Consider the following 16,237-nt stretch of genomic DNA (forward strand, 5'->3'; position numbering starts at 1 on the left):
AATTAGCTCATTTGCATAGTGCAGCTCGTGCACTTTCAAATCCGAGTCGGTGTTTTCAATTGTCAACAAATCTTGACAAAGATTTCTTTCGTTATCTTTTGTGCTGAGATGCTGCAACAAATTTCACGAACGCAAAAAAGGCTACTAACGTCATGTGTGTTTCTTCAACATAAGCATAGTGAAGTTTTACACTGCGAAAATGAAAATAGACAAGGAGTTTTGATAACTCGATCAACAAAATCGAAATCGTTATTCGAAGTTGATTAAAGAAAGCGTCATCGTAACTTTGCTGATTCATGATTTCTGCTTTATTCACATATTTTCAGCTTAGCTTTTACTATGTTCTCAAACATTTATCAATCTTAAACATATTTAAAAACTACAGAGTTATTGTTTGAGTTCGATGTACGCTTTCACACGAAAGTGCGGCGGAAGTACAATTTGTCATGTTTACTGACTGTACAAAACACGCATCGGCGGGCGCTCTCATTCATCGACAAGAGAGAATTTACTGGGCTTTTACAGGAATAAAACTGAGCAGTAGCTACGGACGTAAAGTTATTGGGCATTGATGAAACATCAAGCGTTGCTTACAATTCAGGCGAAACTCAAACTAGTAATTATTTTGTTTTACTTTTCGGTCACGATAGACTGGCAAATTCCTCGCAAGCGTGTGGCAAGAGGAGCTAGGAAACTATGAAGTCCTGAAGCTCTGCTATATCTAAATATATCCAGCTAGTTTTTTGCTGTGTAATGGAAAAGCTGTTAATCTTCAACATATGCGAAATTTAAAGTGGAGTAATGTACAGCTCATGTAAAAGAAGCATCCGTCGGAACACAACTTGGTCAGCGATATATATAAGCTTAAAGCGGAACTTACCTAAATTCGACACTGTCTTACTTCACTCAAACTGGAGCAGCTTACGACAAAAATACTTGAGAAAAATTGCAACAGACGTAAACGCGTTGAGTTGTGGGCCAAAAACATGAAAATTTTCGGGAATTTCGGACGCCATTTCCCCCCGCGCGACATCCGCAAAAATCCTCGCAGCAAGTACGCGCGTGTGCCGCAGGCGATGGCGCAATTTGTTCTAAAAATAGAATTATTGTCCCATATCATGGGGACGACCCCAATATTAGAAATGGCGCGCGCTTACGGTCTCCGTCCCCGATTATGGCTCCTGAATGCATCAAATACTTTCGCTCGCGCGCGATTGGTCTAAACGGGTCAAGTGACGTCAATATTCCCCAGCTAAAACTGGGGAATATTCGAGGATATTCCCCAATTTTCAAAACTACGCGTGTTGCGAAAAATATTTGAAGGATAATAAACACAATAGCCACCATTTGGAGCAAAATTGTGCTCAGATATTTGTCCTTAGGCATTATCTGTTCCTCAAAGCTCATAGTTTTCCTCGAGCTACGCTCTCGAAAAACTGTACGCTTCTTGGAATAGATAATGTCCGCGGGCAAATATCCGTGCATATTTTCACGCCAAATGGAGGATATTGTTTATATATCTACATGATCAATGTACAATTGCAAACTTATGACTTACGATGGTTGTAATGTCAACGTTTATTTAACAGTCCTTTGCATTTGTGTGATTTAGAATAGTGGGCAGTATTGTGACAGAGGATAGACTCTTGAGTGCCATTCACATGTTATTCCCAAAGGAATAGATTTGTAAGTTTAGCGTCGGCAACAATCCTAACGTTGCTCTTTCGAAGGTCTACGTAAATATAAACACTAAGTTTGAATTGTTAGTTCCTTTTGTAATATACGTTTCTTTCAATGTAGCTAAGATATGAGAATGGCCTTGAGACAAATATTCCTTGCTGTCCATTGTTGTTAGGGTATCAATATTAAGGGTGCTCTTTTAAAGTAAATCAACCTGTAAGCGGTTTTTCAAACATGGTTTTAACGTTGAAAGTTCTATCCACCTTTGCCTGTGGTGTGATCTCCTTGACTTGGTCCAGTGTTATCTGAAGGAGTCAGCCCAGACTGCAGGGACCAATCAAAATCGTCTTTTAAAGACTGCTGCCAGCCGCACAAGTCAGAGTCAAACGTGCATCCAATTCCTTGAAAAGAAAATTTAGCAAACAGGAATGGCCTGCTTATAGCGTTTAAAAGAGTAGTTCATATGAACAGGATAAAAGAAATTGATCACGATTATCTCTAAAGAGGCGCAGACATCATAAGAAGAAAAGACACAGGAACATGTTCATACTATAAATGCTTGATAATGTAGATATTTTATTTCAAAGTTTCATTAACATTGATTCACTGAACCCCCTTCAAATTTAATGATTAAGACAGGTGATTGAACCGACTGAACGAGAAAGTTGCGTTACAAATTCACGGTTTAGATAAAATATGCTGATCATTGTGTTTTGGATGTGAACACAGAGGGAAAGTACGGGGGACAGAAGATCCGTCGATTACAACAGAATGAATTTGTCACCGTCGGAATGCGAAAGACATTGAATTGATTGTGTGTTTTACCACAATTTTATGAATCGTGAATTTGTAACGCAACTTTACGTTGGTACAAGCGCCTCCTTCAAATCAATATAAATCTTATCCATAACCAAATTCTGTATCGTGATTGGTTCTCCGCGCGCCTATTTGTCATGTATCACGTGGCTGTCCAATTACAAGGATCCAGTTACAACCTTTTTGCTATTGGATACCTATAATTTCGCAAGTCAATCACGTGCGCTTTAATGGCTTGCTTCATAATGTCTATCTAAGTTGAAAGCACCACTAACTTTCTCGTTCAAAAGAAGTTCTTAAAGACTTTTTTAGCTTTGAAATTCGTCGTTATTGCCATTAATTAGTAATTGGACCTCGTGTCGTACAATTCACGGAGAATCGAGCTTGCAATTTAAATCCGGGTCCGTCCGATATTGAAATTAATCACCAGATTGCTCCCCGAATTGTGTTCCACTCGGTCCAATTATTATCGTTAGCCTGCGCGCGAACACGTGGGTATCCAACGTCAACTTTTTGTAATTTGATATCTTTTATAGCAGATTTGTACGTTGTCGTCATTTGACTACAACTACCAGAATACCTTTTGTTTTTTCTTTATATTTAAATTTTGAATTCCCAGTGGGGTTTAAGGTGGCTCCATAGGGTAATCATTTATGGCGTTACGCGCGCAAGTGTTATGTTTTGAATGCTGTTTTTGCATTGGCTTTCACACCTATCCTCTCAAACTTATTACATGTAATAAGCAATGATTAAATAGTGTTTTGCTATCATCTCTGTCAAAATTTTGGGATTTAGTCTTAAATTATAAATGCCCAAACAAATGCGTTTTTTACTGTTTTTATGGCTTTATTTGTGATTTTCATGAATTTCCTGCGGTGAAATCTTCCAAAATTTTTACATCACATCGCTTCCAGAGGGATACGAATTTTAAACACGAAAATGGTAGGGTTTGTAAAGGCAGTTTTTTCGATATTTTCAAATTTATGTCTTTTACCGCTGCGAAAAATCTGGTCTTATAGATTTCCCTGAAAAACGAGCTCCGACTAAAATAAAATATTTACTACCAATCTGCCAAATTTTACCTGACGAAATTTCACCGAAGGAAACGCAAGAAAATTCACTGCTTTTTGTGCTCATGTTGACGTAATAAAATATGGAAAAACACTGACGTTTTCCTTTGAGCGCGCGCAGGTTACTTCCTAAGCGCTCGCACGATCGTAAAACTATAGGGAGCCACCTTAAATAACAATTTCCCTAATTAGCATAAGAAACAAAAAAAGTGAAGGATTCTGGTAGTTGTAGTCAAATGACGCCATCATGCAAATCGCCTATTGGATACTTACGCAATCCGCACGTCAATTACCAGCGCTTTAATGGCTGTAAATGTTTTCTATAGTTTTTCCAAATTATGAACAGCCCTGTTTTTAAACTGAAAATTTGTAATTGATATGATTAATTAGTAATTAGACTTTGTGTCGTACATTTTGAAGAGTAATCGTGCTCGTAATTCAAATCGGCCTCGCGATTTGCGATTGTCAGATTTTAAAATAACTTGCTCAACTACTCCCTGAATTGCACTTCACTCGGTCCAATCTGGAATAACATTGCTTGCATTGTTAGGCAAGCATGATTGACGTTTCTGAAAAATCTATTGATCCATGTTCAAACTTTCAAAATGAAAAGGCAAAAAAAAATTTTAAAAATGCCTGAAAATTTTAATTGAGCCATGACTTTAAGAAAAAGTGTTGTTCTCGAGATCGCGAAAACGAAAACCAGCAAAGCTTTCGTGTCTTCAAAACATATCTTCAAAACACATTTCGGTATCATTTGAAATAGTCATCGAAATACAGTGTCCATCTGTCAGTCCACGTACTGTTATTATAAACAAAAAGTATCATTTGACATGTTATTGCGATTTACTTGAGATCAAACGTACATATTTTTTTACTCTGCTTGCCGTGCAATTGATTGAAAGACTGACATGTTAAAAAGCTGAAAAATGCTCTGTAAGGTCGAGAAAAACTGTATCGAGACACCTGAATGAGATGTTGAGTCCTTCGGGGCTCTACACAATCTTTTCGCTCGACAAAATTTAGTCGGCTTCCAAGTCTTACTATGGAAGCTAATATAATTTGACAACTGTCGGACAACTTTGCTACTCATGCAGATAAACTCAACGCCTGCGTCGCATCTAAATTGCTTCATTACACGATTTAACAGAGCAGCTGTATCTTTTGTTGGGAAATTTAATCATGTGACGTACGAAGAGAGACAATCCTAAAGTAAGTCAAATACACGGGAAATAACTGCATGAAATCCCTTTTTCTGGATGAAACTGCCTGCATGAATTTAAAGGGTTAAATTATACATATTTTATTTCCTTATATATTTACCACTATCTCAAATGCCTGCTCTTTGATACGAAGCAACGGTTGGAATCAGAAACACGTGAACTAAGATATTTTATATAAGGTTGAACATGGTTAATCCTTGGTATAGTGTAAACTATTGTTGCACGTTCTTATGAGATCTTGCGCATCGTTAAACGCTGTAGAAGTATGGTTAAAATTTCCCAGGAATCATTGGACGTCAGGTTGAACACTTCTATAGCTCTGCAATACTTGATTGTTTTAAACAACGTTAAGCACAGTCCTTAGTGTCTTATTGTGAGCTTAGTACAGCCAAGCGGAAAAAAAAGCTATCCGGAATTCCAAGAAAGCAAAAATTCTGGAAAACACCAAATATATTCGAGCCTATCGCTTTTTAAAATAATTTGTAGGATCGAATTTATATTAAACAGGCTTTTTATCAGATTTGATGGTCTCAAAACATTGATCTCTTGGAAGATTATGTATATTCACTTCATGATCATATGATGCAAATTGAAAGGTTTTTTGGATCACCTGATGTGCTCGAGATTCATCTCATTCCGAGAAGGATCAAAAGTCATGGAAGATTTTTCAAGTTTTATGCAAGCCATGCATATAGAAGAAAACAGAAGGTTGGCCTACTGTTCTACTGTTTTAGTTATTATAAATATTAAAAGCTTTTACCTTCCAATGAGTTCGCAGACAGTACATGTGGACCGGCTTTCCATAGAAGACACAGGCAGGCCCAGTTAACAAAGTACCAACTCATTTTACCCTAAGACAAAATATCGTTCCTGGCCCAAACTGTATGTTTTGAAGCTGAAATATAATAAAATAGATATGATGTTATTGTGAGTACATGAGTCACCAGGAACACGTTAGATCAATTTGATGATATTTCTAACACGAGTCTCTCTGCAAAGCACAATGAAAGTTCCACATCATTCTATGATATTTAAACTAGTGCTTATTATCCATGCCACTGAAATCTTTTCTCCACGGTGTCCGTCGCCTTGTGTTCACTTAAAATAATAATAAAATTAGTTAGTTTCCTGGTATACTCATTTGCATCCTGCCTTTCGTTTGATTAAAAAAACAAAGCGGATTACAGAAGTCATTAAATGCAGCTACTTAATGAAACATTCTGATTTTACCAAGCCTTGAAATCAACGTAGGTATACGCCATGCCTAGCAGGCATGTTTTTTTTATTGAATACATGAATATGCAAATATGTCAAGACCAAAAGATTCACATCAATTGCACCTGCTTAATTAAGGACCAGTACGAGTATTACGCCAAACATTATTTTTTTTATTTTCTGTCTTCTTAGGCTTCCTTGTTAACTTCGCGCATGACACATCAGCATTCAGTTGTTATCTGCACGGTTACAAAAACTAATTACTATTATTCACAAATTTTTTTCATTAACTTTACTCTTGTGTTTTTTTATGGGGAAGGATTGTTACCCTTAATCTAGTCATTTTATTGCTTCAGTAACATAGCTCTGTTCATGCACAAACTGCGCATTCTTATTAACTGCAAGTTTTAGCGTGGAATGTTTTCTTTAGAACTCTTGGAATAACTTATAAATGAGCTTCACAATTTTTAAACGATATCTAGTTGGAAACCGGAGGACTTAATATCAAATCCAACATAAATATTGAGCTAAAGAAAATTTTCGATACAATAGTTTGTTTGACAAAATGAAAACAACACGTCTGATCAGCAGGCGCAAATGAATACATTTGTTCTACCTTTCGGCTTATTTTGAAAGGGTTTTGATTGTGAACTGAGAGTATTGACTACACCATTTCAACCTGACCATGAAAAGTGCCAATAAAGGCCGTATCGGCACATACGCGTAAAACGTTGGTTTCTCACCGATACAGTTTTGTTTTTATTTTTTTATAATATTTTTGGTGCACCTGTCCACAAAAAAAAAAATCAGAAAGCCTGCTATGAAAACCGCACTTCTGTATACCAAATAGATGGTTTTCCATCTATTTGGTTATAGAAACACGAGTGGAAGTTTGGAAGAACTGCAGAATGCTTTCTTGACACTATCCCACTTCCATATAAACACAATGAAAACCATGCCTCGCAAAAATAGTAATTAGTATAATTTGTACAACGAGTTCACATACAGACCGTCCCCTGTTGGAGCGGTGTGCGGTTATAAATCCGACCACTCGACTAATATGGATTAAAATAAGGTAAATGATTCAATAACAGTGAAACAAATTCAAACCAGGAGCCATAATCGGGGGCGGAGACCGTAAGCGCGCGCCATTTCTAGTATTAGGGCTATCCCTATGCTATATAGAACAATTTTTCTATTTTTAGAACAAATTGCGCCATAGCCTGCGGCACACGCGCGTACATACTGCGAGGATTTTTGCGAATGTCGCGCGGGGGAAATGGTGTCCGAGGTTCCCGAAATTTTTTATGCTTTTGGCCCACAACTAAACGCGTTTATGTCTGTTGGATTTACGCCTAAGTATTTTCGTCGTAAGCTGTTCCAGTTTGAGTGAAGTAAGACAGTGTCGAATTTAGGTATGTCCCGCTTAAGCTTAAGGTGGCTGAACATAGTTTTTGATACCTGTGTTTCATTCACCTTTTTCTCTGAAACCATTGATCTCTCGGTCACCAAAAATGGCAGCAATCAAGTTAACAACACAAACTTTAGTTTTTTGATGGTTGAGCTAACGTGGGTGCCGTTGCCATGGCAACATGAATAAAAAGGTCTTTAAAATCGGTTTTGTTTATTTGTAGAAAATCTAGTCATTAGATTTTCTTTATAATTTGCATGCAACAAACTTGTAACGATTCTCACAAGTTAACACCACTTTGCTAATAATTTAACAGAGAGATCTTTAATTATCCTTTGTTGAAGGTTCACTGGAATATCTAGAATTTCCTTTGTTAAAGTTCAATTATTTTCAATACTCCAGTTACTTATTTCCTAAAGTATTTTCGTGCCAAATTTCGTGAAATTCTAATGAGTGGTTCTCGAGATATAGCCGTATTTCCGAGGGTGTAATTGGTGCAATTACTACGCATGCGCTGCATTTAACTGGGTTCTTTCGGTAACAAAGAAAAAGCTGAGAATTGTTGGGTTGTTTGCATCGTTACCTTTTCTAACATATCTTGTGATAAAAGACTAAAGCTATCAATACACTACGTTCAATTATAGAGAAAAATAGCATAGATAGCGCGTGTGTTGAGTAAATAAAATGATCGCTCTATTGACGGCATGTTTGTTTTTTGCAATCCTTGTGCACGCGCTAAATTGCATCAGCAAAAGCGCGCGCGTAAACTGTGTTCGACCACCTTAAGGTGGCTCCTTAAGGCTGGTTTTCACTAGAACATAAGCACAAACACAAGCATAAGCATAAGCACAAGTGAAAACAGCCACGACATAAACATATGCATAAGCTGAAACAAAAGAAGAACGAACCCACTTATTTGTCTTGTGCAGTTTTCACTAGTAACGCGTTCGACATAAGCATAAGCATAAGCACAAGAAAAACGGAACTGTTCGTTTCTCTTGTGCTTATGCTTATGCTTATGCCGAGGGCGTTGCTAGTGAAAACTGCACAAGACAAATAAGTGGGTTCGTTCTTCTTTTGTTTCAGCTTATGCTTATGTTTATGTCGTGGCTGTTTTCACTTGTGCTTATGCTTATGCTTGTGCTTGTGCTTATGCTCTAGTGAAAACCAGCCTTTATAGCTTTACGACCGCACGAGCGCTGAGGAAGTAATCTGTGCGCGCTCAAAGGAAAACGTCAGTGTTTTTCGATATTTTATTACGTCAACATGAGCACAAAAAGCAAAACTGACAGTGAATTTTCTCGCGTTTCCTTCAGTGAAATTCCGTTAAATTTGGCAGATTGGTAGTAAATATTTTATTTTAGTCGGAGCTCGTTTTTCAGGGAAATCTATAAGACCAGACTTTTTTTTGCAGCGGTAAAAGACATAAATTTGAAAATATCGAAAAAACTGCCTTTGCAAACCCTACTTTTTTCATGTTTAAAATTCGTATCCCACTGGAAGCGATGTGATGTAAAAATTTTGGAAGATTTCACCGAAGGAAATTCATGAAAAGTACAAATAAAGCCATAAAAACAGTAAAAAACACATTTGTTTGGGCATTTATAATTCAAGACTAAATCCCAACATTTTAACAGAGATGATAGCAAAATACTATTTAATCATTGCTTATTATATGTAATAAGTTTGAGAAGACTAGGTGTGAAAGCGAATGCAAAAACAGCATTCAAAACATAACACTTGCGCGCGCAACGCCATAAATGATTACCCTATGGAGACACCTTAAGGACGGTGCCTACTTTTGTTAGTGTGCACACGTTCTGCGCATCACGTAAGGCATGGTTTAAGCGCCACGCGCGCGCTGGGTTGACATGACGCAATCAACTACGCTACCAAGTACACGACTAAATTGAAAGCAAAATTTTCCTACTGTGACCAAATCAAGTTTAATGAACCTGTACTAAAACCAGGAACACCAGAACAGCAGCATATCGATAACCACTATTTGTTAACGTCTTCCAACTGAAAAACTAGCTGTTATCTGTCGAATATTATACTGAAATCCAACTGTAAACATGTACCTGCAGATGGCGTAGTGCGCGCGCAAAACAAGTACGAGATACGCAAATGTTTTACTTACTGGGGAGGTGACAGGAAAAAATGTAACAGGCACCGTAAAAAGTTTAAAAAAGGATCAATAACTTTAAAAAACGCGTGGTTACCCCTATATTTTATGTTATGAAGTGGAAGTGGCAAGCCTATTCAGCACGTGATTAGTTTCTGGTTGTGAGCAAAAGATATTTAGACTGTATTTTAGCTGAAACAGAGGAAGGCTGTCAGAGACGCTAAAAGTGCTGTTGCAACGATTTTGTTATGAAAAACATACCAAAAATGGTTTTTATGTTACCATTTACCATGTGGTTTTCAGATCTTTATGAATGTGTTTGCGCATGCTTTATAAATGTGTTTTCTCTGTGGATTCCGATAGACCTTGCAAAGATCTACTTTTTCCGCAAGGTCCTAACCTGGCGCAAAAACCTTTGTATTTATTAGGCACCGTCCTTAAGGTGATTCCTCACTGCATTTGCATTGAGCGTCGCATTGAGCATCCTTACTACGCATAATTTATGGCGTCATTAGCACGCGTTCGTGCACGCGCACATTGAAAACATGGTGGATTTGCCTTGATATTGAGTTCTGTCAGTTGAAAAATGGCTATGGCTCACTAACGAGCTCGGGCACCCCAAACTTTTTTCCTGTCATTTTAATCAACTAATCATTAGCTTTGCGTGAGAAAAGACTGATCTGATTTCTATTGTTGAAAATTGAATAAATAAGGAAAATAGCAGCTGTACTGTAGTCTTTTCTATTTTGCAGTTTGATAGCCGTGTCAAGCAATTTGGTTCCAATATTTTAACAAGGATTCAGCTGTCTGTCAAAATCAAACTTAAAAAGTTTATTTGTGTCCGACACAAATATTGGCTGTAGTTTGAGGCGTGTTTTCGTGAGTCTGGGCTCACAAAGAGTTTACAATAACTTCGCACGTAGGGGCCAAACCACCCCCCTAATGTTTCATGAAGGCTATATTTGCTTGGTTTATATATTTCTGAACCAAGTTTGGCAGATGAGCTTACTTTGTTCTCCAGTTTATTTTAATTTGGAAGTTGTGACAAAATGTCAGATTATGACGTCATAATTGATGACGTCACCAAAACGTGCTATAAGTTTTTGCAAAATCTGATAAAAAGATTATGTCATTGGAAAGGCCTTGACTTTAGGAGTAAAATGCCGGAAACCGTTTTTTGCTATGATGATTATTTTTTGAGGTATGGTAAATTAAATATTTTTTTGTTGTCCCCCCCGGAATTTGCTTAGTCATACTGTCCTTCTTAATTCAGTCTCTCTGGTTTACTTTTTTCAGTTTTATTCTAGGAAGGCTAATAATCTAGAAAAAGAGAAAACTTGATGTTGTCAAAAATCGTATGGTTTGGAAATTTGATTTTCGGCTTTGTTAGGATGGTATTAACAGTAAAAAAGCGGGTGACGTCACAGGTTATGACGTAACAAAACTAATTTTAACGCAACAACACTAGAGGGATGATTTTTTATTCCGATTTTCTTCTATATTTTGGCTTTAGTCATGTGGCACAATACATGTGCAATATAGCTGCATTTGCTGGAACAAAATTACGGCTCCAATTTGGAGATTTTTCTCAAGGGGGGACCCCATATTTTGCAGAGTTATTTTTCATATTTGAAAATGCCATATTTCATTCAATTTTTGTGATATGGACAAAATTTTTTCAGGTTTCAACTCCGCTTGATGTGCTCTTTCGAACACATTGTAAAAAATATGCATATTAAAAACTTCAAAAGTGGCAAAAAACATGACGTCATCACTGTGACGTCACAACTTTGACATTTACTGACATTTTTCACGTAAATATAATTGGCAATAGGTCTCCTGCTCATCTGCCAAGTTTAGTGTAGAAAGAGTCAATACTTTTTAAGTAATGCGAAATAATGTGAAATACCCAAGAACTGACGAAACATTTGGGGGGTGGTTTGGCCCCTACGTGTGGAATGCGTTCTTGTAATAAGCATTAAATAATGCTAAAATGGGACATTTTTAATGCCTCACTGCTCCTTAACGAGCATGGGCACCCCCCTTTTTTATTTTGTAATTAAAGTTCTCATATGATAAATATTCAGTGGACAAAGTTTGAACAAAAATCTATTGGCAGTTTTATTTCAGGGGAATTATCTTAAGCTTATCACTGACCAAGTTGTGTTCCGCAGCTACTTTTACAAGAGCTGGGCATTACTCCACTCTAAATTTCACATGTGAAGATGAACAGCTTTTCCATAACACAGCAAAAAAGCTAGTTGGATGTATTTGGGTATAGCACAGTTTCAGGACTTCAAAGTTTCCTAGCAACACGCTTGCGAGGAATTCGCCAGAGTCTATCGCGACCGAAAAGTAAAAAAAAATAATTGCAAGTTCAGTTGAGTTTTACCTGAATTGTAAGCAACGCTTGATTTTTCATCAAGGCCCAATAAGTTTATGTCTGTAGATGCTGCTCAGTTTTGTTTGTTTAAAAATCCAATAAAATTGTCTGTTGTCGATGAATAAGACCGCCCACCGATGCGTGTTTTGTACAGACAGTAAAACATGACAAACTGGACTGCCGCACTTTCGTGTGAAAACGTTCATCAAACTCATTCCATATCTCTAGTTTTTAAATAAATTTAAGGTTGATAAATTTTTGCAAACGTATTAAAAACTTAGCTGAAAATATGTGAACACAGCAAAAATAATTAACAAAGTTACGATGACGCTTTCTTTAATCAACTCGAATAACGATTTCGATTTGTTGGTTGAGTTATCAAAACTCCTTGTCTATTTTCTTTTCGCAGTGTAAAATTTCACCATGTTGAAGAAACACACATGATGTTAGTAGCCTTTTAGCGTTGGTGAAAGTTGTTGCAGCATCTCAGCACAAAAGATAACGAAAGAAATCTTTGTCAAGATTTGTTCAGTTGACAATTGAAAACACTGACCCGCACTTGAAAGTACACGCGCTGCACTATGCAAATGAGCTACTTGTACGCTTCAGACTTTCCTTTCAAAAACTTTTGCAAACTCCCTAAACAAGCAGAAACAAGAAGCTATCAAAAACAGGTTTTGGTTATGATTTGAGAAACTCACAAATTAACTCGATATCAGAGCTTTCGCGTACAACTAGCGCGAGCAGATATATATGTTATTGGCCGGCTGGGAGGTCCGTATAGTGAAAAACTGTGTCCGAGGTCTTAAAAATGCTCAGGCTGCAGGCCGAGGGCAGCATTTTCAAGCCTGAGGTCGCAGTTTTTCACTATACCAACCGACCCTTAGCCGGCCAATAACATGTTTATCTTTTTTTCTTGCGGTAAACTGGCTTACAAGTGGGTAAGAACATATCAGAAATGTCAAAACATGCGCTAATGGATCAAACATTGCGAAACATGCGTGGTCATTCGACCATCGCATAGATTTTGATAATTCTAGTGTCGTCGACAGGCTCTTTTCGCATTAGAAAAACTTTGCAGGCTTGGCACACCTCTGCTACCAAGCATGCTAACAATAATTCTGAGCCGATTCCAAACCAGTATAATATTCTTTTTAAACAATAGTCATGCTTTTGGTCTTCTTCTTATTTTTATCTCGCCTTTTCTTGCATATATTTTATCATTTTACATTCCATTTTTTATCCGTCGAAGGCTGTGGATAGACAGCTGAAAGCTCATGTTCTTTTTTGTTTTTGTTTTTTTTAGCTAGCGAACGTTTTTATCATAATTTTGATCATGCATGTCTCATCCTGGCTGCGCTTCAATCTTTACTTTACGCTAGTTGCATTTAGTTCACCAGTTAAGTTCTCCAAAAGTGTTTTTCCGGTGTGAAATTTCTTGCAAAGTTTGAAGTTGCACTACAATACAATTTCTGTCAGTCGTTGCGAATCACTCGAAATCAGACTTTTCTACCGTAAATTAAGTAGCAGATAGCGAGGAAATTCGTTAAGTGTACCCCACAGAAATTCTCTCAAATACAGCAACGATCAGACAGGTAAACTTACTTAAAATTGTACAGAGAGAGACACGGGCAAACAGTCAAACAAACTCCGACAACTTCAAAAAACTCAATCGAATCTACTTACAGTGACTTTCCTTGCCATTTAGAGGTGAATAGAAATAAACCTGCGTTGATTAATCGTCTATCGAAGTGTAAAAAGGGCCAAAGATTGACGATTACTGCTAATTCATTCACGAAAATAGATCAACACGACGGATTCCGTCCGCTGTGCGGTCCGGATGAGAAAATTCCGCCCGCTCCAGGAACCAATTAGATTGCAGGATTTGTTGAATTCAGCCCGCTCGCGAGCTGAGAAAAAGATAAAAGCTTATTATTCATTCCATTATCCATGTTCATTCACAGCGCGAAATTGAAGTCTTGTTTTCTACCCTGAAAAACTCATCTTTTCCATAAGCTCAGATAAGCTCAGATAAAACTACATATGAACGCCCTGGGTCTTATTCCCTGCCATCGCTGTGAAAAATCCGAACGAGAATCTCGCATTTCTCGCCATTTGATCACGCAACATGACAATCCGCGCGGATATGTCGTCAGGGTGGCGCAATAGCCCTTTTCACAGTTACCTTTGCTCATTTGCATTACAATAAAATCTAGCATGTATGTGAGGCAATTTCGGACTCAGTTTGTAGTTTTAGCCCGAAATTGCCTCGCATCCACGTTGGATTACATTGTAATGCAAATGAGAAAAATTAACAGTGAAAAGGGCTATTTGTTCTAAAAATAGCAAAATTGTCCCATATCATTGGTACGCGCAGATCCCAAGACCTACGGTCTCCGTCCCCGATCATGGCTCCTGTTCAAATCTAAATCAAATCGTAGGTATTTCTTTTCCGTAGAATGAATGTATGCGAGACATTATCCGGGGCACCATGTTTCTATCATTTCTATCCGGGCCTCTGTGTACAAAAATAATGCAGGTTCAGATCTAATGTGGGGTATACATTGTACAGCAGCTTAATTCTAATTAACAATAAGATTATGAACTCGAGATTTCTATGACGTGATAGTTGATGAAATTCCGTTCAAATGTTCAAGGAGACGGAGCTGATTTTTTTTGTCCGAGCTCTGTTTACAATCAATTCGGCACAACAAATTGGACAAAGAGAAGAATTAAAACATTAAAATTCATGATTTGTTCAGAACAGGTGCTAGCCAAGAAAACGTATAGAAAATCAACTAACAATACAAAAACAAGAGGAAGGAAAATAGAGAGGAGGTGGAAACACTTCTTTGCCCCGCAGATAGAGCGCGGCGAATCAAGCACACAGTTTGCTTGGTCGCGTATCCTGAAAGGAGGTTGACAATCATTGGCTCCACCTCAAGAACGAACGCAACTCAATTATCATTACAAAATCCATGGATAGGAGATATAGAATTTCTATTTGTGGGCAAACAAAATATCCATAATGTTTTCAGTGCAGTGTTGAAAATGATGAATTAGTGTAAGTAATGTAAATTAACATGTTAAACTAGAATTGTATTATCACGTTTTTTTCATTTACCACCACTTACGTAAAGCACCATTTGAGCGACGGAAAAGTACAACCTTTGACAATAAATAACCAGGCTTAAAAAATGATCGTTTCCTAAGAAACCACTGTTTTTCTGGCGTAAATTCAAGACAATTTGTGGAATTCCCTGTATAGTGATGAACTTTTACTAATTTCAAGCAAACGCGATAGATAAAGGGTTAGATAGAAGGTTGCCTCGTTTGCTTCCAAAATTAACATGGTCGACAGCAAAAAAGGCGACAGTAAAACGGCTTAAATGTCACGATGCATAATTTTGTAGTAGTGGATGATCCTGTGTTGGTCTTTCTCCGTGAAGCACGCAGAACTGTCACAATCTCCCTCTCTCATTGATAAATTTATTGACTACAGCAGTTGGATAGTAAATCTCTTATTAGATTTTTTGGTGTGTAGTATCGTTTTACATTTTTACTCGTTGTTTGTATTTTGGCGAGTCTTGCGGGCTCGTCAAAATACGGCACAACTCGTAAAACTATTAATACAGCGATACTACACACCAAAACATCTAATAAGATCTTTTTATGCCAGTGCCAGATGCTAGAGCACTTGACAAAAATCGATGAGTCAGCGTGTGTAGTATTGAAGATGAAAACCAAGTAATCAAGTGAATGCAAAATAGTACAACCTTGAACTTGTAGGCCTATTCTTACCGTGAACTGTCGAGTAAAGCTAGAACAGTCAAATAAGTGAACATATTCACCTTCGCTGTAGTTCTGAGACAGGATAGTTCAAGAGTTATTTCTGTTCCACGTGTTACCGCCTGTCATGTAGATGGTTGCAGTTTCAAGAACTGGCGTCGTTTTACTGGACTATGTTATTTTCCGCTTTGTACTGAGCTACCTGCGTCAGAAATGCAAACGGTAAATTAATCATTTAATAAGCATGTATCATTTACCTCATGTAAATAGTGAATAATTCTAAATTACGTCCGTATAATAAAAAATAAAAAAGAGAAAGCCTCAATGAATATAACGAAATTGACTTAAAACTGTTACAAAAAAGTCCTCAAAGGATCTCCGAAGTTGCGTATGATTTCCTGCACGAAACTGTACTTCTTGTTTTCGAGATTATGCCTTTGCATTAACATTATAATTTAAAAGCTGTGTAAATTTATTTCTACATAATCAGCTATATAATTATGATTCAGAAAGTGGGCAAATTCT

The 16,237-nt window shown here is 37.4% G+C and overlaps 1 protein-coding gene across 1 annotated transcript; it reads right to left on the bottom strand.

Annotated features, from left to right (window-relative positions):
- Window positions 1-1,559: 1,559 nt before the first annotated feature.
- Window positions 1,560-16,046, bottom strand: LOC110063268 (MAM and LDL-receptor class A domain-containing protein 1-like). The gene is made up of 3 exons (XM_020770227.2): window positions 15,775-16,046; window positions 5,550-5,684; window positions 1,560-2,081 (listed from the first exon to the last, which is right to left on the bottom strand). Exons 2-3 carry the CDS (start codon window positions 5,632-5,634, stop codon window positions 1,936-1,938), a joined length of 231 nt encoding a protein of 76 aa, XP_020625886.2. The 5' UTR covers window positions 5,635-5,684; window positions 15,775-16,046; the 3' UTR covers window positions 1,560-1,935.
- Window positions 16,047-16,237: the final 191 nt, after the last annotated feature.

This window comes from Orbicella faveolata, unplaced genomic scaffold (assembly GCF_042242905.1).
Source record: "Orbicella faveolata isolate gen_17 unplaced genomic scaffold, um_ofav_v1 contig_26, whole genome shotgun sequence".
NCBI classification, from domain to species: domain Eukaryota; kingdom Metazoa; phylum Cnidaria; class Anthozoa; order Scleractinia; family Merulinidae; genus Orbicella; species Orbicella faveolata.

Bases quoted from the DNA above. Each gene is read 5' to 3' on its own strand.
- LOC110063268 (XM_020770227.2), bottom strand. From the start codon at position 5,634: ATGAGTTGGTACTTTGTTAACTGGGCCTGCCTGTGTCTTCTATGGAAA. The intron at 2,082-5,549 runs GTAAAAGCTTTT...TTTCTTTTCAAG, and splicing joins GTCTGCGAACTCATTGGAAG to GAATTGGATGCACGTTTGAC.